Here is a 27,464-nt window from a genome sequence, read left to right on the forward strand (position 1 = left end):
ATTTAAATGTCTTCTCCTTGTTGACGAATCTATCCACGGTAAAACACCACTGTATCTATCCTCCTCTATCCAACTCTACAAGCCTTCTCGTAATCTCTGACCTGCCTCCCTGACTACCATTGTGGCTCCTCACCCTCCCTGTGCTTTCTCTCCCTTCAGCCCCTTCTCTCTTCTTGCTCCACTTGCACAGAATTCTCCTCCCCTGGACATATGAGAAACAGTCAACACAGATTTGTTAAAACCAAACCAAAATCCTATGTCCTCACCTCTCATCTACCTGCTAGTAAACACTTTTCCTTGGCCTCTAACCTGCCCCTGCCCCTGTCCCTCACTTCCTCTGCCTCCACTCTAGCGCTCCACCCATCATGGTCACATCTGAGCACAGCTGACCACACCGCCTACCTGCACTTACAAATGTCCAATGTTCATTGTCCTTAATCTGTGTATGTCCACTTATGTATTGGCCCCCGGTGACTGTTCCCTTTACTCCCCTCCACAGCCTGGTCAGAATGTCCCTCAAACTTACCCCACTGGAAGAAGCTCACTGCTTCCCGTCAAATTTGATTTCTTATCTATTGTACATTCTTTAGTGATCAAAAGAGCACTGTTCCTTCTGAATATGTACATAAATAACAAATATATAAATAACTGCCTATATGGTGCTGTGTTGGCACCTTTCAAAAACTTTTTTTTAAAAAAGAGATTAGAATATTTAATCTAATTTCTGTGGGTTGTGATGACTGGAGGTTTCGTCCCTTCTTTCTCGGGGAAGCCACCCCCTTTGAGTTGAGGGAGGCGAGCCTACTAAGCAAAACCCTACCTATGGGTTTGGGAAACTGGGATCTGACGGGGAGCGATTTACCCAATAGCGGACAGTCGCTCCCATTCCGGAACGGAACTCCCTACATTGTCTGCATATGTGGAAACACCAGAAGTAGATCTGACTTCGGGTTCCAGCTGTGGAACCCGAAATAATATAGCAAATGCATTTGAACAGTTGTCTCAAGGCAATTCTGGCCCCTCTGCCGGCTTGATAGTTAAACACACCCTTCTTGTATCTGGTAACAAGACTAAACTGTTTTCCCCCTTGAATGAGGAGGCGAAGCGACACACAAAGGTGAGCCTCTGACGTCAGGGCCTGGTTAGAGTTCCGGAAAGCGGTCTGGAGAGAGACCGGGATAGAAGCCCAAGATAATGAGCAGCAGAACTGATGAGGAACAGGGTTGTGCGGAATCGGAGAGGCTGAGCGGAGCAGGCCCAGAGGATAGGCGTGATCACACGGATGACATGGTGGGCCTGGAGCCCAAGACACAAAGCTGAAGCCAGCGAGCAAGAGAGGAACAAGGCGACTGCTCACACTACGTGAAACCAGAGAGAGAGCAACATAGCGACCAGCGAGGAAACCGTACCACTTTCATTCAGTAAAAGATGCAGAGGAGCTGGGGCGAATGCCAGTGACAGCAGATCAAAGCCGCCTCGCTGGACCACAACTTGCTACAGAGAAGGTACACAGGGTGCTCACAGTAGAGGGCGGTACAGAGGACAGACCATCAGAATGGGAGAGCGAAGGAAAGGGCTAGATCCGTATGAGGGACAGTCGGGTCTAGAGAGGGAGACGCACATACATCATCAAAGTGGTTACGCGTGCCCTAAAAACCTGAGCCTTGGACTCAGCCAAACGGCTCAAAGCCACACACAAAAACCAAGAGAAAGATATACTGGGAGGGATATCCATACCCCTATGAATCAAGCGAGAAACGGACGATAAGAGAACCAAGGGAGCAGGAGGGCCCTATAAAGCAAGCAACGAATCGCCCCAAGTGGAAACCAGAATCAAGCAAGACGGGAATCTCGTGGGGAGAGAACCACGTAGTTGGTGGAGAGTATTAAAGAAAATCCTGTCATCGACGATCATTAAGAGAATTTACTTTTGTTGGAAATTGTGAGTTTATGATATGTGTGTATATATATATATATATATATCAGAGGGAAACCTTTATTTTATTTGGAACCCTGACACGATGGACACGAACTGATAAAGTCAGGAGATCTGTATCCTATTACCAGGGCTTTAAGTGGGGTAAGAAATTATGGGGGATGGTGGGCTCATTTGGGGGTGTGGCTTGCGCGATGGGCGTTGCTTGAAAAGTACACAAACCATAGTAAGGTGTGCAAACAAATATCTAAAGCTTCAAGTATGCATACCGTACTATGGTTTGTGTACTTTGAAAGCCATCTTTTATAAATATAGAAATGCTACATACAAAAATATGTTTATAAAAGATGGCTTGAAAAATAGACAAACCATAGTAAGGTACGCACACACATATATAAATGCTTACATTTATACATTTGTTTGCATGCCTTACTATAGTTTGTGTAGTTCAAGATGGCTTGAAAAGTACACAAACCATAGTAAGGTACGCACACACATATATAACATGTATATATTTGTGTGCATACCTTACTATTATTTGTGTACTTTTCAAGCCTTCTTTTTTAAACTTAGAAATATGACACGGAGTCCCCAGGTTACACAAAGGTTAAAGTCGCCTCAGTGACCTGGGGAAACAAAAGGACAGTAACTTCCTCTGGTGACTCCTCATTTGAGGGGTCGCCAGAGGAAGTTAGTGACTGCGAGAAGTGGTAGCCAGCTGCTTGCTGGCTGGCACTTTTGTGAGCTTTCATGACTTAATGGCAGGCGCATCTCCCGTTGCACTGTGGCCAGGGAGGGATAATGTGGCCTGCCGTGGTGTGGTGGGACGGGTGGGCCCTGGCAGGGCCCCAGCTCAGCCCCACTTTTTGTAGTATGCCAGGCCCAGGCCCACTTAAAGCACTGCCTATTGCATAATTGTGGAACTTGAAACTAGGAGAGATTCCTGGAAACACTGGGAGACGGCAGTGTAAAGAACACTGAGAGCAGCCTCCACTGCCCGTTTTCCCTTTTTAAGTTGTAGGGGCAGTTTAAAGGCTAGAATTTGGACAGAGGACAAGGTTTATCATTTTAATAATACTGACGAGAGAGAGCACCCTTAGTTTAGTTGGTTAGGTGGGGAGCTTCCCTAGTTGCAATAATGTCAGAAAGGCGTTTTCTTTGATTAAATAAGCGTCCTGCAGTAAAGTGTGTCTTCTTGGCGAGTCCTTCTTTTGTCACGTCACAGGGTGCAGTCAAACCCTGACATTCACTGCAGACCAGTTTGAGTTACTCCACACGATTTCAACAGTTGTCTATTTTTTAACATACTTAAATCATATTTATTTTCCCTAGGAAAATGTTATGGCATCCCCGTACCGGCAGTGTCCAGTGATCCTTGATTTTGGGTGTTGCCCGAGCACAGCGGCCAGCCCTGCGGTGCACAGTGGGCATGGCCTGAGTAGTGTTAAAAAAACCAGTGGAAATATGTCTCATTTATCTGGGAATTTTTCAATGATGAATTATTTTGCAAACTGAGCAAAGCATGCTGGGTACCAGCTTCTCGTCCAGGCTTGTTATCGACCCAGCCCGCAGCTTTTTTAGCGACACTTTTTGCACCTTGCCATCTCCTGCTATTTTGCGCCACCCAGTCTAGGGTACTTCTCAGTAGCTGTTGTAAGTTGATTTCGATGCTCGTGCATACATGTAATGGACCGCGCGTGTTTTCTAATGTCTCTTGCAGAATTTAAGGTGTATAACATGGATGCTGGGAAAAAGGCCGAACCCCCTGTGTCAGCACAAGCTCTGCAGCAGAAAGGCACCCCGGAACACAGCCCGGCACACGCCACCACCTACGTGCCCGAGCAAGGGGGCTACAAGGAGAAGTTCCTGAAGCCGGTGGAGGAGAAGTACAAATGCGAGAAGTGCCAGCTGGTGCTGTGCAACCCCCGCCAGACGGAATGTGGGCACCGCTTCTGTGAAACCTGCATGCTTGCCATGTTGAGGTACTTTATTTATTTATTTATTTATTGGTTTCCTATAACGCGCTTAATACCGATACGAGTTCGGTTTCTAAGCGCGGATCCGGGATTCAAACCTCTGTTGCTCTGCGTGGTCCCGCTTCCAAGACCAGTGCGCTGCCCCTGTGCTATCCTCCATTCGCGTATGTATGTGTGCCTCTGTGGGCATGCGTCACTTAATACTTACTCTACCTGCATTATCCAGCCTTGCAGAACACTAGCAAATTTGATGAAAGTATTGACCGTGCACTGCAGGATTCATTCAACTGTCTGGAAACATATTCCAAAGCTTGCACCTGCTCCAATCTGTAGAGGTTTTTTAAAAAGCATTGAAATGGTGAAGTTCATTACAGCTCACCAGGTCCAACAACAACCACATCTATGTACTGTTTACGGAGCACCAATCTTTAGCAATTAGCTGAGCCTGCTCAGATGCAGAGTGCCCCCCCCCCCGAGACAAGGGTCCGATGCCTCCAGCACTTATTGAGTTTGGGGGCCCCAGTTCTATAACAATAAGCAAAATAGCTCATTTAAGAACTCTTGCCGTCCGATTCCCTATTTCTGATGTGGGAGCCTAGATCCTCCCTCTTAACCTGAATTTTCTGGGGTTCACTGGGTTATAGCGAAGTTGATCCATACAATCTTCATTTGCGTTCTTCTTGAACGGCACGGCAGCGGCACGTGGTGGGTCAGGCACCGGCCGATGTCGGAAGCACCCATTTCGTCGGCCGAAATGTCTGATGAAGGGCCTTTGAGGTATTTATTCCTTCGGGGACGCGAATGATCAGGAGTCTATGGGCTGGTTAAAAAGTTGGTTGCAATCCCTGACTTGGGGCTCGCAGCAAGGCCAGCGATTGGAATGTTGACAAAGCCGAAGGTGGAAAGGGTGGAGGTATGGAGGAGGCTGATGAGGTAGGCTTCAGGATTGGAAATGATGGCAGCCAAAAGCTTGTATATCTTTGAGTCCCAGGAGGAGAGTAGGACTTTGCAACGATGACCCGAGGTGTGTGGATTGCTTGAGAGTTGTTTGTGTAGAGAAGTGGCCTGGTTGGAACCTTAGAACATTTGACCTGCTCAAGTTGGATGCCCGCCCCACTGCTGGTTATATCAGAGACATTCTGCAAAACCTTGTTTTCTGTTTAGATTATTTTAATCCTGCTTGTTCAGTTCAGCTCTCCGTTGCTTGCATAGCAATTATTCCAAGTTATGCTAATCTGTGAGAAGATTGCAATGACAAGAGATGTTGTGGGCATGTTGCCCTTCTTTTTTTTTAAAAAAAAAAGATTGGTGATAGGCACAAACAATGTTTAATACCGAATACCATCCCCAGTGACGTCCGTGACCAAAATCTACATCATGAGCAAGGGCCTTGAAATGGATTCTGAACAAAGGTGTTAGCGAGAAGTCTTCACCACCTTGCAGCCGATGGTTTATAGAGGCTGCGTCAGAATAGTTCTGCATGCAGTTTTCACCAGACAAACCTAAGTGAGTATTTTAACCTCACAGTAGACTGACTCCTGTGGCGACAAGGAATGAAGAGACTGACCAAGTGGTGCGATAGTGGTTGCTATAGACGTTTATTAAACGAAAAACCACACCCATCTGTCCCTAACTCTAAGGGGGGTTTCCTCACCTAAACAAAAGAAACTCTGGTGCTTGTCAAGAAGTCTGTGCGAGTCAAAACAAAAAGGCACCATCCCAGTCACAAAGGCTCCTACTCTATCCCTGTCCCTACACCAGAACACCATAAAGTCCAGCTTCTGCGCGTAACGCTTGTAACGCGGTAGAATGGCTCCCTTATTCTCGATGTAAAGCGTCCAAACGCATCTCGGGTTGTTCAAATAAAAAGTTCCAAAAAAGTTCTGGGTTCTCTGTAACCCAACAGGAAATACACAGTCACATAAAGTTCTTGTTGGTTTTGCACACATTTTGATCCGCCCCATTGGGATGACCAAGCGGTTCCCCGGAGTCCCTTCCTACCCTCCATCACCACACATTGATACATTGGTTCACTTTTTTATCTGTTTCTTCATAGTTTACAGTCTCAAGTTTATTTTTTATTTTCCTGACTTTTTAAGTGCGAAGAAATTGACAATGTTAATGGGTTTTTTCTTATCTTTGAGTAGGGTTAAGGTCATGAGCTGAAAAGACGGGACTCTTGGCAGGATCTGGTGTTGACCAATCATCAATGGGTAACAGAAGATTATTGGGGCTTGGCTCGATGGCCCAGCCCTAGACGATTCTGGGGTGTTTACAGTGATTATCCTCTTTGTCAGGGGTTTCCCCAGCTATTCTAAGTTTGGATAGCGAAGGACAGCATAAACTATCCGCGGGCCTCCACCCCTTTTAGGCCCCTGTGTTGTACTTTGCTGGGTTGATCAGATAACTCCCTTCTATGGCGTTTCCGGGAGTTGGGGGTCTTGGGTTCACGGACAACATATCTTCTCAATCGCTGAGGTAGATGTTCTCAGTTTATACTATTCACTGTTCTCCGTTGTTGGCTTAAGTTTCATGGAATGTCTAAAGAGCTTGTCTGCTCCTTCCCGGACATTCGTTAACTCCCGTCATCTGTATTGGGATCAGGGTGCTTCACAGCGTTGGTAGGATTTCAGATACCGCTGTCAGCCTTCTCTGTTGCGTGGTGCCAATTCATGGAGCCCCGCTCTGCTAATATCTCTGATATTGGTTGTGGCTTTGAACGTCCTTCTCATATAGGCCCAGGCTCCAACATCACTCTGTAGTTTTCCCCAGGTCGTTCTCCCTTCTCAGTAGCAAGCCTGGGGTAGCGGTCTCTGCATAATTGTCGGATCTGAAGGTACACCCACTGCAGGTCACACCACTGCCGTAAACTCTGTCTTTCTGTTGGGCCATCTGCCTGGCCTCTGAGGAGATGCTTTCCCCTCATCAGGGGAATGTCTTGCCCGGGCAAAGGGACTCTCCTTCTTGGTTGCAATCTTATTTTCACCTGCCAGACATCAAGTAACATTTTGGTATTTTGTTTTCTTACAGAACGCGTGCTCCAGTCTCTGATTCTACTTCTCTTCTCAACACCGGAGCAGTTAATGGACGTCCTTGTGCAGTCTCCTGAATCAAACCCTCCACGCCCCTCTCTCGGGCCACCCTGTTCTTCCTTCTATGATCGGCTTGGCCTCGATTGTCAAGCCCCTCCCATTCTTTCTCAATCTCTCAACCTCAGTCTCCTCCTCGATCTCCGTTCTCATTCACAAGTCGGTCTCTCCAGCCTCGCTCTTCCTCTTCGATCTTCTCTTTATCCGGTTCTGTCTCTAGTACTCTCTCCAGTATCCTTCCCGGTACCCTTCAGTACTCCTTTGTTTCTAACTCCCTGATATTAGTAGGGTCCGCCCTTATGTAACATCGATTCCATTGACTACAGCATTTATGGTGTTTGTTTTCGGCTCGCTTGTAGCGTTCTCGGGAGCTTCTTCGCCTCAGTACCTAAACCATCAGGGTAGTTCGATGTTTCACAGTAACACGTGGTTTTAGACATGAGATTAGACTCACAAGGTTTCGATCCTATCGTCAGCCTACGGGTTGGGGTTTAAAGGGACCATACCTCGCAATGGCATCCTTGTTACCAGGAGGGGAGTCACTCCCTATGAGATCATCCTGCATGTTGCCACCCCTAGGGGGACTATTGGTTAGTGCCCCCCCCCCTCCCTAGCCTCATGGGAAGTGATCCTCCCCTGGGGAGATGTGACACCATCTGAAGGATCGTCACACTCCGTACATGCATTACAAAGAACCCACGATTTTAACATCTCCCTTGATATACTCTTGGCCGCAACAGGCCCTTCCAATTACAAGGCAATATAACAATGCAGCAGAAAAATTACACAAAAAAAGCCAGACGAAGGATAGGCCATGAGGCTGACATGCTGGGATGAAAGCTACTATAAAAAAGGCGAGCGCTGTGTAAAGGAACATGTGTCAATGTTAATCACACCATTAAAGAGAATGTTTTCTTTCATGGTCCAGGCTCCCTGTCTACCCATCCCTCTAGGACTATTATAGTCCTTGTAAAATGGTACAAATGATGTATTATTCATGTGAAGGCACCAGTAGTAATGTTGAGAAACTAGTGTATGGCATGGAGGGATTATGTTCTAGCTCAGCAATGTCTAGAATCTATCCTGGTGGACAGATTTTAGGAGACCACCTTAGTTAAAGTGAACAGGGAACTCGGAGAGGTTTGTCAAAAACCAAATCGAGGTATGTGGATGAGCAGCCAAGGCTTATTCTTGGAAGAGAGAGTGTGAGTGGGGTCAGGACCCCCAATGAGGCCACCCAGTATGGCACACAATAATTCAGCGTAGACTGGCGTGTTTACAAATACAGTTATTTATTACAGGCCCTCTGAACACACTGAAAAATGAATCTAGCAGGTAGTATTATCACACAACACTCTATAATGCAAATATATATATATATATATAGTCACCATAGGTTCAAAAAGACATCCAATAACGTAGTTATCAAAAGCAGGTCAGTATTGGATAACGGAAAGGTGAGTGGAATGGAATAAGGAGACTTGTTCCCAATGTTATCCTATGGTGGATGGGGGGCGGGGGAGGACAGGTACACTGAGTTTATTCACTCCCTGACTCCGATGTTCCCAGATGCAGATGTGGATCATCTGGGGGTTGCTGGATCTTCGACTGTTGGTGACGGTGAGTTGTGCCCAGGAGTTGTGGGTTCGAGGATTCCTCTGGTGAGGTGCAGCTGCAAGAGGCAACCTCTGTTGAAAGAAGAAATGCAAGAACCCCCGATGCAGACCTCTTCAGGACACTTGACAGGTTGGAGAAAGGCGAGTTCCACCGACGGCCACCGCACACAGGTGATGACAGGTATCCTTCCAGTTGCGGTCACAGCGGCTGCTCCAGGACAGGTTCCTGTGAAGATGGAACGTTGAAATTTGGGACGAGGCTACCAGTGGCACAAGCTGGTGACCACTGAAGTTCCGGACACTAACACGGAATGGTGACCTTTCAGGCAAGGGAGCCCCTGAGGGAGCTGGGCGGTCCACTGGGCAGCCCAATAACACTTCACTGTGCTGGCTACTGGAAGGGATGCTGGGCCACTTCAGGAGTCGTCTTCCGATCTTCAGTAGGCTGCTCTTCTTCGAGGGCTTCTTGACTGAAGAGATGGCTGCAGAGGTTCTCTTCCTATCCACAATCTAAGGTGGAAGCAAATCCAAGCCCACCAATGGTAAGGATCTGCGCCATTCAAACAGCCAGTAGTCATCCAATCGGGGACAACGATTGGTTTCACATCCACCCACACCTAGACTTTCTGGCACCAAGGATGTGGACTTGGGACTAGACAGTCCCACCCCCTTCTGGGCCACACGCACACAGAGGCATCGCTAGCTCACAAAAGCAGCAGCTTTCCTGGGTAAGTGCATGGCCTTACAAGGACTTTCCTGACCTGTGCAGGGCGGAAGGAGGCGAAAATACAATATGGCCAAAGAACAAGCACAAATCTTGTGGCACAGGCCTTTTAGGCCCCTTAGCCACGTTTTGTAGCCATATGCAGTAAATGCAAATGTGCACACCAAAAAGAAAGCAAAAATGACAGGTCAGGATAAAAACCGAGCAAAAAGAATGGAGTTCCATAGGAAACAATGGCGGGAAAGTTGCAAAAAGAAAAATCTTTCCCAACAAGCAGCGAGCGTCTTCAGCCTGGAAAACCCCTATATATTTGTACATTCTTTTCCGCTCTTGTGTTGTTAGCACAATTGTGAACCACACCTTATTTGAGTACACTCCAGTACTGTGCATATAACCACAAAAGCAGTACACTGCTTGCCCAATTTCTCCACAAAGTAAACCTCGGCAACAGTCATGAGTTATGGTCTTGTCTCATTTTCTTTCAATTAGTCATGTTTTAGGTGGGCAAAGGTCCCTTTTTTCCTTCCTGTCATACAGACATGGGTGATGCTTCCCAGAAGCCGCCCTGCTGCTGTAATAAAATAAGCACAGTGTAGACCGTTTCAAGAGCATGATACTTAGGAGGCAGAGTGGGGGGCATGAGGTCCAAAATGGCCCCCCGATCATGTACATCTTAAGGGCCTGACTTCGGAGCTCAAACGCCCAATAAGTGGTGAACAGTTCCGCAGTGACCACTATGATGTGCGTAACAGCGCCTCTGCTTTCCAGTGGCTGATTTTTAAATTGAACTACCGTCATCTTACAGGAAGAAAGTGGGAGCATCAACGTTCCATTGGGGAAGCTCCATTTGCTAACCCCTAAAATCATATCAAAGAAAAACACTGGCAGACCAATGGTCCAATCCACACACAAGGCCCTTTTTGACAATCCACTTGGTTCCTATATCTTTGTAGCTGCCCAAAGCTCGACCAAAAAGTCTTTATTAACTCAAATGTCAGGCTGGTATAAGGCCTGACTTTCCCTATACTAAGGTGGGATTTCCTTAATAAGCTAAGGATGGTCCGAGTCAGTAAGTTTAACTTAAGTCTTCTGTGTCCAAAATCTATGCTTGCCCTCACAACTACAGGGAAACTATATGTAGGGATGTCAACAACCAAAGTTACAGTGTCCAACCTAAAGTTCTGAGCATCTTCCAGCTCCAGACTTGTTCTTGGCACCCTTTCCTGAGTTCAAAGACAGTTAAACCAAAATGGCCTCTGGGTTTTCCTTCCTCAAGTTCTACACAGTTCTACAAGATTGTCTTGGGGTCCCCTTCCCCAAGTTCAACCTAGTTCAAACAAAAGGGTCTCGGGGTTCCCTTCCCCAAGTTCAAGACAGTTCTACAAAGCTGCAAATTCACAGTTAAATCCACTTGTTTGGTTTGCCTTTTATTTCCATCATTTGCACAACATTTAGGCCGACCAGCCTATTGGTTCAATCCAAGAAAGGGTTCCTCGGTATAGGCGCAGTTGTGGGACCACACAGCCCATCCACCAGAGGTCGCGCAACTGATAACCCTTGGTACTTTACAACAATTCATACTTTCTCATAGGACTTCCTTGACAACACAGGGTTCCTTTCTGCATCTGTGTTATAAGTCCACTTATTCTTCTGATGCACTTCAATGGCCTCTTGCATTTATCAGCATGTGACTCTCACATACTTTCCTGTGTGGTATTTCTTCTGGTTACCACCTTGCTTTCACACTATCCCACAGTGTCTTGCTTTCTGCATCTTTCACTTAATTTCCAAATGCTGTTTCTTTTACTTCGTTTCGATCACAAATGCACTTCACAGTCTATTACATTCATCCGATAATCTCATATCCTTTCTATAATTCAGCATTTAAACTTATTCATGCTTGTCACCTTGTTTGATATTCAAAAGTTAATCGTTGGTCTGCCGACCCATTCATTATTAGTCAAAGCTTATTTTGTGCTTGGCAAATTTTCTCTTATTGCAGTTTGTTTGGCCTTTGCCGTCACCCACACCATGCCTCTGGTGCTCCCCGGCCTGGGGGAGCCTTGCCCGTCACTCACTGGTGTCTGGCCGCTCCTCTGGGTGCACTGGTCTCGTTCACGGGTTCTCGCTCTGTCCGCTGTTACTCCAGAGGAGCTCCGGCGAGCAGTGCTCGCTTTCTCCGGGCTGTCCTGCAGCAATCTGTGGCTTCTCAGTGTTCCCCACTCCCACCGGGGGAACACACGGCAACAGGCTTCGCTCAGCTCCAGACCCTCTTGCGACGCTCCTGGCATTCCTCCTTTTGGCATCCTTTTCACCTGCCCATTTGTTGCCTGCTCCGCCTTGGATGGCCGTGCTCTCCGGCCCAGCTGCTCTCTCTGCTATCCCTGCCCCCCTTTATACACTTGCAACCATTTAACAGGTTGCAGGTGTGAACACTCAGTTTCACTTGCTTGCCCATGGTTACTGGGACATGCCTGACCCTCACAATACTCCTCAGACCTCTTCCTCGTCTCAGTACCAGAGTGGTGAAATTAGTGGTTAGAGTTCAATACTCTTAGTTGCTTCTTCCTCATCCTAGTACTCATGATTTAAATGAGGGAAAAGGAGGAGAGATGATTTATAACAGCCTATAAAGGCATGGGGGAGGGTAAAGTTGGTTCTCACTAGAAAAGGGGGGATACCATGTGTTGCCTGCAGATAACCTCTCCCCAATCTCCAAGGACCCTCCACCCAAGTGATCCTCCCTCGCATCTCCACATCCAGAGTCAGGATCCAAAAGCGATGGTCTTCCCCTGGCCACCTGAGAAGAGGATCCAAAGGGAGTTGATGTGAGGATGCCCACCCCCCACCCCTTTACTCAAATGCTCTCTACAGTCTGGTGTTAAAGGGTTACTCCATGTGCCAATTCCCTGGTTGATTCCCCATAAATAGGAGGCCAATGTCTTCCTCTGACACATGTGACAAATCTCCTTCAAGATCAGAGTGAAGAAATGGAACCAACCAGCGCTCCCTCAACTGGTTACCACCGGGAAGAGGAAGGCACCAATGAGATTCCTTCTTCATCCCATTCACGGACATCTTGAAGTGGAGTGTGGGTACCACCAACCTTCTCAGCCCGTGGGCCCAGAGCTATTGTTCCCTGTCAAGGCAGTAAAAGTGCAGATGTTTCCTGTAGCTCTGGTTGTTCCTACTCTTTCTTTTTTCAAGTACCATCGCTAAATCCACCTGGGTCAGTGTAGAGAACATGTTTGTGATGGAAATTAAGCAAGTGGATACTTTAGCTCCTTCGACTATGACAACGAACATAGCGGGCTGCCAAAGAGACTGTTTCTCGTGTATTTGTAACAGCTGAGGTTCCAATCGCTAGCTCTCCCAGTCCAGACTGATCATTGCAATCCCAATAATCGATAAAGCGTTGATGCATCAGTGTTGCTTGATAGTTCTTCCCGGTATAATATCTCTTCAATGAAGACCCTATCATTCGTCACAGACGAACTTCTAGTGAAGGCTTTCCAGGCACTGCGTCATTCTGGATTGCTCAAATTCTGCCATCTCCCCCTCTGGCGGGTCCCCCACCAGCAGTGCTTTCAGATCTGGTAGGTGGACTACTGGCTCATTTATGGAGGCTTTTTCCGGCAGAGTCAACCCTCCGCTGGGCTTGACATTTGGTGCAGCCGAAGGGTGTGGATTGCCTTCCGCTGGACATTAGATTCATAGAAGAAAAGTGATGGAGCTCTATGCCTCTGGCGCGGTCTTCCAGGGGATAGTACGGTGTATGCCTTGCATTGATGAATGCAGAATGCCGAGTGTGTGTGATGAATGGAGCAACAAGCAACAGTGGGACGGTGTGCTTGGAAGGTGTTTGTTGATGATTGTGCCTGTATGCTGCTGGTGGGGGTTTCCTAACCTTACTTACCTTTCTGTAGCTTGTACCTAAGAAGATCAAAACAAGAGCATTACTTTCTATGGCTAATTACTGCTTATTGCCAACAACCTGCTTCACTGTAGTGGCGTTGAGGAGAGGCTAGCCTACACGCGGACACCCATCACCCACAAACGTTAGCATCCCACCTCATCATGTAACACGGATGCCTCTGATGCCTCTCTGCAAGTTATGGTATTGGGCTCATACCACACAGCACTGCCATGTGCAGGATGTCTTGAAGCTATAGCTTGTGCAGGAAAAGCTTGCCTTTGGTTGAGTTTGGATGGGAACCAAGGGAACGATGCAAGATTGCTTTGCCGTTGTGTTGGTATGCGAAGGCCAGAAGTAACTGGGCTCCGTGCGGTGGGGTGCTTTCGGGGCATTATTGCAAGGCCACTCAAGCTCTATATATGGATCGGTGTTGCTCTTGGTTGGGAGAGCTGGGATTGTGTAGCTGAAGAGTAGAGTGTTGATGATGTGAGTGTGTATAGGGGAGGGATTGCTCAGTTGCAGTCTGCGAGTGGCTTCGTCGGGGCACATAGTTTGTGGTGGAAAGTAGGAATTTGAGGGCCACAGACATTTGAGGTCACAACAGGCATTTGTAGTCTCGTAGCTAATATTGCTGTACAGACATCACAATGCACCTCCTTGGGCACAGATATTTAAGCCTGAGTTCACAATCGACCCCCCCCCCCCCAAACCACTCCCCGACCCCTCCAGGGGCACACATTAACAATGCCCCCATGCGGGAGCAAGCAAATATCCTGGTTTGAATATTGAATAACAGGGTCCCTTTCGCCTCATCTGAATCCAGGATAGATCTTGTAATGAACCCTGTAGGAGCAAACATTAGTGAAGCCCTTTTCAGAGCAGGTATCGCACTACCAACATTGCGGTGCGCCCCTTGGGAGTAGTAGTTCTTCACGATAACCCACTGAGAATGGAGTATTCATAGCAAGCAATGTAACATTCTGACATATTTTTGATGTGAGATAATTGCTCCCGAGCGGAAATATCTGTGATAGTTGCATTATGACTTTGCCCCAGCTGGAGTGGTGTGCTACACTGGCACGGTGTTGATCCTATGCGGGGGCACGTGGGATCTTGTCCACAGTGAGAATTTCTGCCCAGGCGAGACTCTGCCATTAATAGAGCGGTCGATGTGTCGGTCTCCTCATTTTAAAGGCATGTTCCTGCAAAAGGTGCCCCTAATTGATATGGTCCAAGAACTTAACATCTCGCCTGACTTCAAAAGCAGGTTATCCGAGTACCTTCACCCCGCTAGGAGGCTTCCATTTACATCAGGGTTCTCCAACTCCAGGCCTCGAGGGCCGGAGCCATATCGGGTTTTCAGGCTAATGAGTCTAAATGTATGCACATTTTTCCTCATGAATATTAATGCAGGATATCCTGAAAACCCAGCCGGATCCTGGTCCTCGAGGACTGGAGTTGGACAACCTGGTGTACGGGAAGACCACGGCTGCATTCCAGACCTAGGGAACTCCTTAAAAGCATGAATCGATGTTGCAGGAGGGTGAGGGCAAATGAACCCTAGTCTCCTTAGCATGCAACAGGCATGTCATCTGTGTCCTATGGAAATGCAGCCAACAGCCGGAGGTGTGCAGCATTTACATGCATGTGACCTTAATAGGAGACACGCCTTTAGAACTGGATTAATTGGTAAATGTATTTAACTAACAAATGTTTATTCAAACCATTTTTCTTTTTGTTTTGGCAGCGCTGTGATCCCAAAATGTACAGCATGTCAGGACATCATTGTTAAAGACAAGGTACAGTACACGCTTTTTTTTTAAATTTGCTATTAAAATTGTTGTTAATTCCTAGAGAGAAAATGAGGGATGCAGAGCTATGGGCAAGTGGGCTGCGGCTCTGGCTGCAGTGAGTGTTGGGGTGGATTTGGGGGGGCTCTGGGTTATTGCACCCTATTTTCAGTCCTTCGACAGTGATGTTTGAGCATTCATGTAAGTTGGCCTCCCCCTAACTATCCACCTATGCAGTCTCCCTACTCCAGGGTACGGCCTGGCACAACTTGTCCAGTCCACCTTTCCAAGTCTGTGCGGCGGGCTTCATCCGTGATGGATGAGGGTAGACGGTGGAGGGTGGTTGGTGGATGTTGGAAGGTTCAGTGGGCACGCAACGTCCTGGCAGGGTTTCTGACCATTTTAGCAAAGCACCCACTGCAGGCCTGAGGAATCAGGATCAGCCAAAAGCAGCTTCTATCAAGAATACTGCAACAGCATGCCGACAGTGCACCAGCACGCCGCGTACAGCAGGAAAGCGCCGATAGGAGGAATATAGCCCACGTCATGTCAGACCCACGGCGCTTCCCACACACCAGGGCTAACCCAACAGTTTCCATGTTCCCATGAAACTATGGCAATAGTCCCAGAGAGAGAGCAGGAGATGGGGGCACAGAGTTGACGCCAATACCTCGAGCATTGCAATAACTCTGTCCATGTTAGCGGAGACGAAAGAGGCTATGTGGGCTGGCAAGGACAGAGCTTATATGCAAGAACCCACACGAGAAAAGATTCAACCGAGGGGCAAGTAATACATCTGTACCCACCCACGGTGTGGACCCATGATCTGTGGCGTGTGGACATGCATCAAGCACACGCTCCGCTCTATGGATGGAAATCAGTTTGTATACATGCTGTTTAGACCTTGTTGTTGGTCCCGCCTGGTGGCCTTGCTGGATTTACTGTTCTGAAACCAGAGCAAAGTTGACTTTCATGTGTCCATTTGCAACTTGCTGCTTTCACCTTCTGGACCCCTATTGCCAATAGGCTCAGAGTATCGCCTTCACACTCCAGGGTCTAAACCAGAGCGCAAGTGATTCAGAAAAGCCATGAAGACCTCTCCGTTCCCCCACCATTGCTCCTGCTGGATTAGGCCTAGACACTCATCTGAGCTTTCCCTGTATAAGAACGTGGGTTCTTTATAGGTTCTCCAGAGTGCAGTTTTACTAAATGCCTATTTCCTTTGGCCGCCCATCCTCCCCACCCCGCCATACTTTAACACTTGGCGCTTGGAAGACACTAGATGGCCAAGGTTTTAATCTCTTGTATGGTTGAGAAGATGTCTTAATCCCATTGCAGGTCACATGATGAGGCTACCGTAGTATAACCGAACCCCACTTAGGACAGCTTCTCATCCCCTTGTGTGTGTGCGACTGGTCTGTTCTGATGTTTGGAAGCGCTCGAATAAAACCGCAACGCTATGCTCGGGACGCACAGCGATATACGCAGTTCCAAGGCCTCTTCTGCATCAACGTGAAAGTAGCAGCCACTTCCCCAGAAGGAAGTGAATGTGCAAATTCTGTTTCTTCTTAAAAAATAAATGCTTTATCTTTATTTTCATTTCAGGTTTTTAAAGACAACTGTTGCAGGCGGGAGGTCCTGGCGCTCCAAATGTATTGCAGGAATGAAAGCCGTGGTTGCAAAGAGCAGATCTCATTGGGGAATCTTCTGGTAAGTTTTCCGGGCATTCAGAGGTCTTTTAGACCAGAAAGGACAAAAGATTGCAAAACAATGAACATGGTCAAATTCTGGCTGTTGCAGTACTAGTGTTAGTAGAAGTATTAGTGCCAAGGCATATTACTCAAAAAGATTTTTTGCGATAAGCTGTACTTTCCGTTCCTCTATCTGGGATTAGGGACCCACCTCTGCTCTCACCTGTCATTTAATCTGCGCCGTGATCCGGGATCATGTAGTTTGTCGGAAAGCTCTTAATGCAGACTCGCCAGTTTACCCCTCCAGTTTCTCTACCAAGTCCCAGAAGTCTACTATGGGCCGCCCTGTGAAAGTTCTCCATCCCAGAAGTCTACTATGGGCCGCCCTGTGATAGTTCTACATCCCAGAAGTCTACTATAGGCCGCCCTGTGAAAGTGCGCCATCCCAGAAGTCTAATATAGGCCGCCCTGTGAAAGTACTCCCAGGGAGCTCACCTTTCATTGTCGATTCATTGTTGTATCTTCTGCACCAACAAGCCTGGTTGCTGCAATTTGAAGTGTCTCCTTTTTGGCCGCATCTGCTCCCAGGGCGTTGGCATTCTCAGTTGTCACTTCTAAGGATGTGCTGACAGTCCCTCTTCCTCTTTTGCCTTGCTAAGCTGTTGTGCTGTTGTGCAGAGCTTAATGATATCAGCCAATTCATATTTTATTTACTTTTCACAGGAAATTACCTTATTTTTTTCACCTAGAAATGTTCCCAGCACTGTCCTTGATCCATGCAGTCGCGGTAGAGTGGGCAGGCTCCACCCATTAAGACTGAGTAACGTCTCTGTTTGTTTTGCCTGTCTGTAGAAAACCTAAAAATTGTTGGCCATCACCTTGGTAGTCCTACCTGTGTTGATCACCCCCTTGATCAACGTTTCTTGGACCCACTCTCAATTGTGCAGTAGCACCTGGAGCGTATCAAGTGCTGGACGGGGTTACCATAACACCTAATTAAGGGCCCAAATAACCAGACAAACTCAAAGAATACGGCAAACTACTACTTTATTATCAGTTCAATAAAGCAGGGAAATCTGGCAAGCATAACAAGTCACAGCTCACACACCCGCGAAAACATTTCCATTACACAAAGGTTTTATACCTCAATATACATCAGCTATGATGTCATCGTATGTGGCAAATAGTAAAAGCCTATTGGGCGGAGGGATAGGTTAAGGGAAGATATCTACCTATAGTTTATTTGGGTGTTATTAGCATCATTGGCTGCCTTTTTACGTGGTAGGCATGCCTAGAACAAACTCTAACTACGTATAACACAGATAATAGTAGAATAACAGCAGCGGATAGGCTTCTGCAACAATGCATGGTCCATCATCACATAGGCCATCCTGATTGGTTGGCACTCTCTTCCAACCTTGGACATTCGTCTCGTTAGCAGCACGTAAGCGAAATGAAACCCAGGTGCGGGGAACAACGTCAGACAACTGCCCACTTGGCCAATTAGCCTACCATCTCTCATCATTTAGGCCCTAGGCCAAAGCCTCTTCTTTGTAGTTGACCTTGCTGACTGTTCTCTTCTGCAGAACTTTATAAGGAGTGACGGTCCATTGCTATCTACGTCTCAAGCGTTATGAATAGGCCTTGTTTTCTGGTCTTGCACCACGTGTGAGGAGACCATGATTCATCAATTCTGTTCTCTTATTTAGTGCCATTTGATTCAATTTATACTGGGTGCTATTACTCTTCTTGGCCTCTGGAGACTTTGTTGCTCCGTCTTCCATGTGCTTTCAGCATCTTTAATTGTACAATACATGGCACTCGCAGATGTTTACTCCTTTACTTAATCTAAGAGAAATATGTCCTACGTACATGGTTTATTCTCTTCGACTCCTTTTGTACTTTTAAGTTGCTTCTCACTGTGGCATCCTTGATCCTTAGCCAGATGCTTTGTTCTTGCACGATATTGTATATCAGTGCCTGTGAACTTTTCCTGCTCGGTCTCTCTCTCCTTGGGGTTTTCAGCTTACTTTTTATACAAAACCAACGTCCATCTTCTCATCATGGCTACTTTGCTTGCGTTACATTTTCTATTGTAGCAAGCTTCTATATTTCTCATTTACCTTGTGTTTCTGCATATATACATCTACTCTTCTTACTTATCTTCTCAGTAGATGTGATTTCTTCGCGTTTGCATGTATGTTTACTTCATTACTTCAGTTACATTTTCATTCTTCGTGTATGCGTATATCGTTTCAGTGCGTCTTCTCTTTATGACGTCACTTTACACCTATCAGACTTACTTATAGTTCTTCTACGTCCAGCTGTGTCTGCAGACTTCCTTCTACCACATCAGTTTGAGGATACATTCGATACGGTTGTCTGAGCGCATAACGTCTTTCATATCTTTGATGCAGTATTGGGACAATACCATGTGTCATGCACAGTGCTTTCTTACGGCTCTTCCAATATGACGGAGGTGAGGGGGTGGGCTCCATGAGAGTGACAAGCACCTCCCCTTCTCTACACAATCAGGGTGCTGCCAGTTCTGGGCCACTCGGTTCTGGGATGTCTATTTGCCATCTTCCAGTTCAAATGGATGTTCGGTCTGCCTTGCGTCCTCTGCCCAACTGAACGTGCCGCTGGCAGACTATGTATCGTCCGCTGTCCAAGGCTTGCAGCTGTGCTCATGTGTGCATATATATATGCCTGACCTCTTTGCTTCTCCACAGCCAGGGGGTTTCAGGTTTGCCAACCTTGCACAGAAGTAATTTTGAACTGAGTAACATGAACTCTTGTTGTTTACCGCACTGCACAAGTGCCAACCCCAGGCAGCATATTGTTCATATCGCGCTTATATTGTTCTTAATTTCAACGTTCGCCAACCTGAGCCCTAAGAAGTGTTTTGTTCCAAGACTCCCATAATTCTCACCAATGAGTATACCGGCTTGGAAACATGGCACTTGGAAACCAAATCATTTGAGAAGTCCATCATGATCTTCACAGGACCCCAGGTGCCACCTTGAAACCCCTGCATTTTGTATATGCAGGGACAAGCAGCGTCTGTGACTGCACTTCTCTCAGTGAATTCCCTTGGGCCTCACCTCCTGAAATAATCTTTCTGGGACATGTCACACAGGCGGTGGTGCTCAGCAGATGATCCAAAGCCAAGATCTCTAATACAAGGTTTTTCCCTTTACAAACTGAGAAGTAAGCAACTTGGTTTTAATGAGTGTTGCTTGTGGGGAATAAAACCGAACATAAACAACTGTAGCTTCTGTGAAGGACCAGGGCCCTCATCCCTTTCCTCTTTGCCTTCGGTTCTGCTGTCACAAGCCCCTTGGTCTTTGGGGCATTAAAGGCCTGAACGTCTTTCTTAGCACTGGTAGTCACTTGCTTGGCTTTTGTAGATGTTTTCAGGCTATCACACTTCTGCTTAAGGAGAAGCAGCACCACCCATGTACGCCTTGGGTCGTCTAGACGGGGGCTAGGTGATAGACGATTTAAGATCCTTTGCAGTTTCGCGGTGAGCCCTGGGGTTGTTCGTCTTGGCTCCTTGGTGGGCTTCCCGCCCAAGCTAGGTGTCTCTCCAGGGTCTTGGGTCCCGACTGGCCCCCTTCTGGCTGTCGTCCTCCTTAGACACCGCCTCCTGCTTATCAGAGGACTAGGATTTGTCTCTGGTTTTCACCTCCCCTCTCTTCATCTGTCTGTCTCTCTCTCTCCCTTCCTCGACAATCTACAAAGCTCTACTCTGTTCCTCCTTTTGCTACTCTTGTCTCCTCTTTGTCGCCTCCACCTTACTGCCGCTCTTCACATCCTTCTCTCATGTAGCTTTCCCCTCTGCTTCTCTCCCCTTCTCCGTTGTACTCTTCTCCTCTGTAGCTGTTCCTCTCCCTCTCTACTCTGCTTCTTCACATCTCTCCTTTTCTCCTCGCTGCATCGCCACACACTATCCTCCACCAAATCATTCAACTTCAGACTTCCACCCCACCCCCCTCAACTTTGCTCTCCTATTTATACCCTAGACCTCCCGTGGTTGCCTGTAGATCCCTTGCTGCCAAATTGCCTGCCTTCTCCCTGCCCTGTTGATAGCTTCCCGCTCCCTTGTTTCCCTACTTCCCTCACCATGTTCCTCCCTCTATGATTGTAAAGCGCTCTGTTGTTTCCCGAAGCTTGGTCCCGCTCAATAAATAACCCTAATAATAATAGGGTGCTTGTCTGTGGGTCTCACAGTCTGTGGTCCACGCGTTGCCATAGGCTGGCATGTCTGGGAACTTCCGGGTCCTCCGCTGCTGCTTGCTAGGCAGGTGAGTGCACCGCTCTGCGATCTGTGCTTACATTAATGCAGGTCCACATCTTGCATGTGCATTCCTTGCTGTTGCCTTTGAGGCCGCTCTTTCTCGTCTGTTAGTTGGGCGTGGTTTCGTTTCCTCACCTAGGAGCTTGTAAACCTAGTAGTCCAAGTTCACGCAGCAGTGCGTGAACCCTGACGAGCGTGTAACCCGGTCCCTGAAAATGAGTTCACGGGCAGAGTATTCAGGGCCCTATTCAGGGCCCCGTCGACACCCACTGAGGCGGGTCTGGTTTGCAAAGCCACATTCTTGTTTGTTATGTGTCCTTCTGTGTGTATATATGTATATTTTTGCACGGCTGAGCCATGGGGATCCCCACATACCTACTCCGGGGGCCACTTTCACATAGCTGTTTATGGCCCCCATGGCCTTATTCTCTGTCCTACGGTATGGGACTTTGTCGCAAGCGGCTCAACTGGGCTGACCCTTGGGGCTGCATTGGAAAGCGAGGCAGATTGCGCATCCGCTCTTTGTTCCTCAGGTTCTGCCAGATATACTAATGAACCATGCCTTTGGAATAGCATCAACCCGCTGAGTCAGCCTGCGTCAAGTATTCCTGTTTTCTTGCTAATTGGTGCCTCCGCTCACCTGCCATGATTGACTCACAGCACCAGGCATTTCAGTGAGAGGCGGCATGAGCGTATCTGTCATCTTACCGGTGCCTACGGAGCGGTGCTTCCAGGTCACCGACCCAGGAGCTGCCCGAGGTCCATCTCAGGACAGTAGTCAAACAATGGCAGGTCCACAGTTATTCTTTGGTCCCAAACACTATGATCCCAGTCTTATTTCCTCCTGATAGTCCGTATCCGCTGGAGGCTGGAGGGGTGGTGAGACGAAGCGGCATCTTGAGATCTGTTGAACCTGGAGACTATTTGAGAATATGCATGTGTGAACAATTAGACCATGAAAGTTACTAGTGTGGAGGCAAGCGTGGAGCATATAGCTAAAAACATGTGAACATGACGACAAAGGTCGGGATTGTGTACAATGACCCAACTGGAGGCTGCGAGCCAACAGACTACCGTCCTTACAAAATCAGTCTGCACCAGGTGGTCTGAGCCCAGGTTCATGAAGTCACTCGGCCCACGCCAGCAGCGGGGAGAGTCGTGAACTATATACTGGTGGAGGTGATAAATGAGAGATCACCCAGATCTCCCCCCATGTGGGATCAGCTGGTAGTGTAAAGATATCCAGCAAAGGCCCAGTAGTTGGAGAAGAACCCAATAGAGAAGTACGCAAATGGCGGTTTATTGGCAGCGAAGGAAAGAGGCCAGGTGCATAATCCATGCTTGGTCCGCAGAGCCAATCGTTGAGCCAGAGTCTCATCTCAGAGGGAATCACCTTGATAAGCCTGGTGACTGCTGCTTGCACTTGCATACACGGGATCCGAGAGACTAGAGTCAATTTCTTGCAAATAGGAAAGGCAGAATGCCACCATGATTCCCCTGACAAATGGTGAGATGGCAGTACTAAGCAGTGGCTGGGCCTCAATATTATACAGTTCCCAGCACTAGGAAGTAAGGATATGGAGGGCATACCCCCTGCAGCGGAGGTGGGTCTATTGGGCCAGAGTCACTCAGCACCTGAGTATCCAGCAAATAAATGGGCCAACAAGGCAGAGACCTTATAATCCTCACTCTCAAAGGATGCAGAAAACTAGCTGCGTGGGGGAGCAAACCGCGTTCTAATGCATTGAGGTTGCGAGACGATCAAAAGGAGGAGGAGAACAGGGTCTGTAGCGGTTCGTTCAGGAGGACAACCTAGGAAGAGGGACATTTATCAGGAAGTGACGATGTCTAGAAACCACGGTGTTAGAGAGGCTGGTGAAGGGAGCCTATGGAAGACCTCTACACAGGGATCAGGCAGAGAAGAGTAGAGGAGGTGGTAAAGAGAGTCAGGGATGCTGTATCCCCTGAAGGTGATGGAGGGAGTGGGGCGCTATATCCCCTAAAGTTGGCAGAGAGAGCAGGGCGCTCTGTCCTCTAAAGTTGGCAGGGAAAGCAGGGCTCTATATCCCCTAAAGTTGCCAGGGAAAGTGGGGCATTATATCCCCTAAAGTTGGCAGAGAGAGACGGGCGCTATATACCCTAATTTTGGCAGAGAGAGTGGGTGCTATATTCCTTAAAGACGGCGGAGAGGGCAGAGTGCTATATCCCTTAAAGTTGGCAGAAAGACAGGGTGGCTATAGCCCCGACAGTTGGCAGAGATTTCAGGGTGCTGTATTCCCTAAAGTTGGCAGGGTGCACGGGCGCTATATCCCCTAATGTTGGTGCAACGAGCAGTGTCATACAACCCGAAGGAATGGAAAGGGTGATCCGAGATTGAGAAGCCAGGCACCAGCCGTGTACAGTAGGCCCATGGTGTAGGAACGCAGAACTACAAATCTTTCCAAATTGGGAGACTAGAACATCCTGAGGACACCAGGGGTCCACCCATCACCGGAGGCCATCTCTCCATCCCAGGAGGTGATGTGGCTCAGGCACTGACACTGAGCCGCAACCAAGGTTACAGAAGACCGGACCCCACCAAAGAGGAAGGAGCGTTCTGGGGTGTTATAACTCCCTGAGATTGAGTGTCTCTTTTGGACATTGTCCTGAGGGTTATCACTCAAGGTACATAGTTACTCATTATGTTGCCCCCAAGATTTATCGGGACTTCAGCACCCATTAGCCATAGCCAACTTTGTCAGTGGGGAAGGATCATGGGAGTTATAGTCCAAAGAATCTAGAGGCACGCAATGAGTAATCATGCCAGCAACCTAGATTTGCAAAATAGGACACAAACCTTTGGATTGCGGACAGTAGGCCCTTCTAGAATAACTGATTCACAGAATTGTTTTGACCCCATCCTCACACCTTTTGTTTCTGGAAAGCGTCCTCCTTTTGTTGTGTCCAAGTACACCGAGAAGTTCACCAAAACCATCCCTGAGACCCGTGAGGGTGAAATCACAAGGCCCAAGACGCTACCAGAACTTAAGATCAGAGGCAGGCCAACAGGGGAGAAGAGGTCTATTACATAGAGGGGGGATCCTTGCGGTCTAGATCCACGGATGGAACCCTGGTAGGGAGATGATTGGAGAGGAGGTAGACTTGATATTTTTCCAGTCAATTTCCCAGAGGACACGCAGTCTCGCTTTTTTCCTCAGTGCGCAACCTCTCTATGGCTGAATGTTGCGAAGGCATCAGGGATTGGCATGTTAATTTGGGCTTGATTTCCGAGATGCTCGAGATGCGTGCAGGATCAGCAGAGAAAGAGACATTCTGAAATTTCACCAGCTAATAGCGAGCAAATGGCTCAATTAACTTTAAATGTCGGGAGCAGTAAAGTTTGATGGATTGAATGACTACTCCTATTTCATTAATTAAAATAGAGTTTATGATCTTGCATTAAACTGTAGCACAGCTTTTTGTTGTGTAAAGTAAACTTTGAGGTTCTGTAAATGTGGAATTGATGGTATAGTTGTAAAATAGGATTTAATCATGGCCCCATAAAGGGCAATAGTTAAATGAGAGATTACAACAGGTAACAATTGAAAAAGAGTCTTGTATGTTTCGGGGAAGGGAATTTATGTTAGGACTGCCAATGATATGATATGATGGGTTATTTATAACGTGCTTAATACCGAGAGGTTTGTAAGTGCGGTCCCGGGGATCGAACATGTGTTGCTCCGTGTCATCTTGCTTCCAAGGCAAGCACCTTGCCCCTGAGCTATGCTCCGAGAATGGCGGCTAGTGTCCCTTTTCAGCCCAGTCATTATGGCTGTAACTGAAGTAGTTTCATATTTTGATATTAGATCAATGTACAGATCTGTTAGTTTGGCAGAGTGGCATATGATTAAAGCAGCGCCGTATCGCAGTTGCAAATTTCCTTTTTTTTTTACTCCTGAAAAAATCATTTTACTCTTCCAAATAATAGTCACTTCAAATTCTTGTATGTAGCCCCTTGAGGGTCGCAGTCCGGTTTCCTGTGTAGAGGAACTATTGGTGCAGGGCCGGAGGGCCTTGTCGGTGGTGCCTGTGGACAGACAGATCATCTATGAGAATTAAAGTCTTAAGCTTCTCTGAGGCGCCATTCCTGTATCATTTGCCTTTGTACTGCTGATTTTCCTCATTTCCTCCTGATGAGTCCTAATCTCAGGGCGCATCAGAAATGTGACTATCCCTCAAGGGTACACCCCGGCACCCTGCTTTTCCTTACATACCTGGATGTCGGCGTCATGCTGATTGGTCATGGCTTCGCATCAACTTCCGGGAGTTCAGATTTGGTGCACTCTGGGGAGGTGCCTGTGTTGCAGTCCAGGGCAGGCTCTTGCAGCCAGACGTGGCTCATATGAGTGTGGGAATGTATGGTCATGGCTCTGTCACCTTTGGAATTCCAAGGTGGTAGTTTCCATGACCAGATAACGCTGATTAGACTGGGTCGGCTAAAATTTGAATCCCAGTCTGAAGAGTTTGCCTGGAAGAAGCCTGCAGAGTCTTAGTGCTGCACCCCCCACTGAATGAATGGCAACCTATGCCACCATGTGATTGGCACTTGCAACCCTTACCCACACCCTAATTTCCTGAAGACTGAACTCGAGGAAGCTCTGCTGGAACCTGTAACCTTCCAAGACTCCTGATGTCGAAGCTATGTCCTTCGGGCAGTGCGACTCGGCCCAGATGGCAGGTGGAGACTTGGGCAGTGATTGTTCCCTTGTCCAGGCAGGATCAGTCTTGTCGCAAGGCTTGAAGCCCTGTTCCAGCTGGAGGTTCTATGTCATTTCATCGATGGGTGAAATTTCGCTGGGTCCCTCCCCCCTCAACCCTCCCGAGTATTTTTCTACCGAAAAAAATCATAGAAATAAATATTTTTTTTATTTTTGGGGTCACCACCCCTCAAGGCCCACCTTCCCTATTATTTTTTTGCTGTTCCCGACCACCCCCACACCATATATATACTTTTCTAACCCCTCCTCCCCCCCTAAAATAGCCGATGAGTTTTTTTGGTAAAATGTACTGGGGGGGGGGGGGGTCCAATCGAAATTTTACCCATCGATGAAAGAACGCTATACCCCAGCGGGAATCCCTGCTTGAATCATCGTTGAAAGCATTGACACTTGGAGCAAAGTGAGCTAGAACACCAGCTTCCACATCGAGACTTGGGACTTGGTAGCTTGTGTATGCTCTCATTTGTTCAGGCTCACTTACCTTTATGCGCAGATAAAGTATTTGTTGATATAGCTCCGTGTGGGCATTATTCAAAGTGATAGTGTGTCCTAATGTATTCTCTGTGACTCGTGTAGCCCAGGGAACCCTGGCCTGCTTTTATGAGTAGCGTGCTCCGGTTTCAACACTAAGGTTTTGGGGAACACGTCTAAAAAAACACTTGAGCCTAAACAAATTGGCTCAGAATATCATCAGGCCGATAAAAGTTCATATGCCGTATACTGCAAAGGCTTGGTGATCAGCCTTCCCAACGCCTCATGAAATCGCGTCTAGGGCGCGTGTTGCCTTCAGTCTCACCATTCTAGTGGTTTGGGTTGCAGGAAGTAGGGCACACCCGTCCTTGAGTAGTCGATCTCTGGTTGCTTGGTGTTATTTAACATTGATCCCGTTTAGTCACGTAGTTTTGGTCGGTGGTCGAATGCTGCTCGTCATACGCACCAGCTTGTACATGGACCAGGCGTACGCTGGGAGCTGATGCTGGAATCTCCGTACAGGTGCAGTACGGATCTAGTCGTCTGATTTTGTGTCAGTTGAAACGCAGAAGTTCACAACTTTACCACCCCCATTTCCAACTGATAATCCCAGGAGCTTGTTCGTAGTGGAGCATTCCCGCATTACATCCTTTGTCAATTCTGCTCTCCTACCCCCTGATGTCCTTGGCTTATCTCATGATACCTTCTGCCCCTGCTGCCCTAGAACATGGCTTTAACTTATTGTCTCCCTCTTTTGAATCATTGAATCAGATGCCCAAGGTTGTCCAACTCCGGGCCTCGAGGGCCAGAATCCTGACTGGTTTTCAGGATATCCCTCATTAATATTCATGAGGAAAAATGTGCATACATTTAGAATCATTGTATGAAAATGTATCTCTACACTTTACCTCTATAAAAGACCTATTTATTTCCCAGCCGGTATTCTGTTCTATTGCACTCCTGCTTTGCACAGTCCTCTGCTGGCTCCCTGTGCTTTAAATCCACTGCAAAAGAAACACATTACAAAATGAATAGCTATAATGAATTTCTAGTCACCTCAGAAAGCATTGTTAGTATTGTTGCTGACATCTCAGTGTACCAGGTACAACCTAAAGGGGAATGCCAGGCCCCTGCAGAGGAGAATATTAATTTGATGGGTGATTGTGGCAGACCTCGAGGTAGTGCTTGGAGGTATGAT

The 27,464-nt window shown here is 47.5% G+C and overlaps 1 protein-coding gene across 3 annotated transcripts in view; it reads left to right on the forward strand.

Annotated features, from left to right (window-relative positions):
- TRAF3 (TNF receptor associated factor 3) overlaps positions 1-27,464 on the forward strand; it is a 460,451-nt gene that overhangs the window by 287,608 nt on the left and 145,379 nt on the right. For all 3 annotated transcript variants that reach the window (XM_069638108.1, XM_069638107.1, XM_069638106.1), the window contains exons 2-4: positions 3,657-3,918; positions 15,005-15,056; positions 16,653-16,757. In XM_069638108.1, the coding sequence (XP_069494209.1) occupies positions 3,674-3,918; positions 15,005-15,056; positions 16,653-16,757 (402 nt within the window). In that variant the 5' untranslated portion in view covers positions 3,657-3,673. The remainder of the gene's footprint in view (positions 1-3,656; positions 3,919-15,004; positions 15,057-16,652; positions 16,758-27,464) is intronic.

The sequence above is a fragment of the Ambystoma mexicanum genome, chromosome 14 (genome assembly GCF_040938575.1).
Source record: "Ambystoma mexicanum isolate Mex_15411 chromosome 14, UKY_AmexF1_1, whole genome shotgun sequence".
NCBI classification, from domain to species: Eukaryota; Metazoa; Chordata; class Amphibia; order Caudata; family Ambystomatidae; genus Ambystoma; species Ambystoma mexicanum.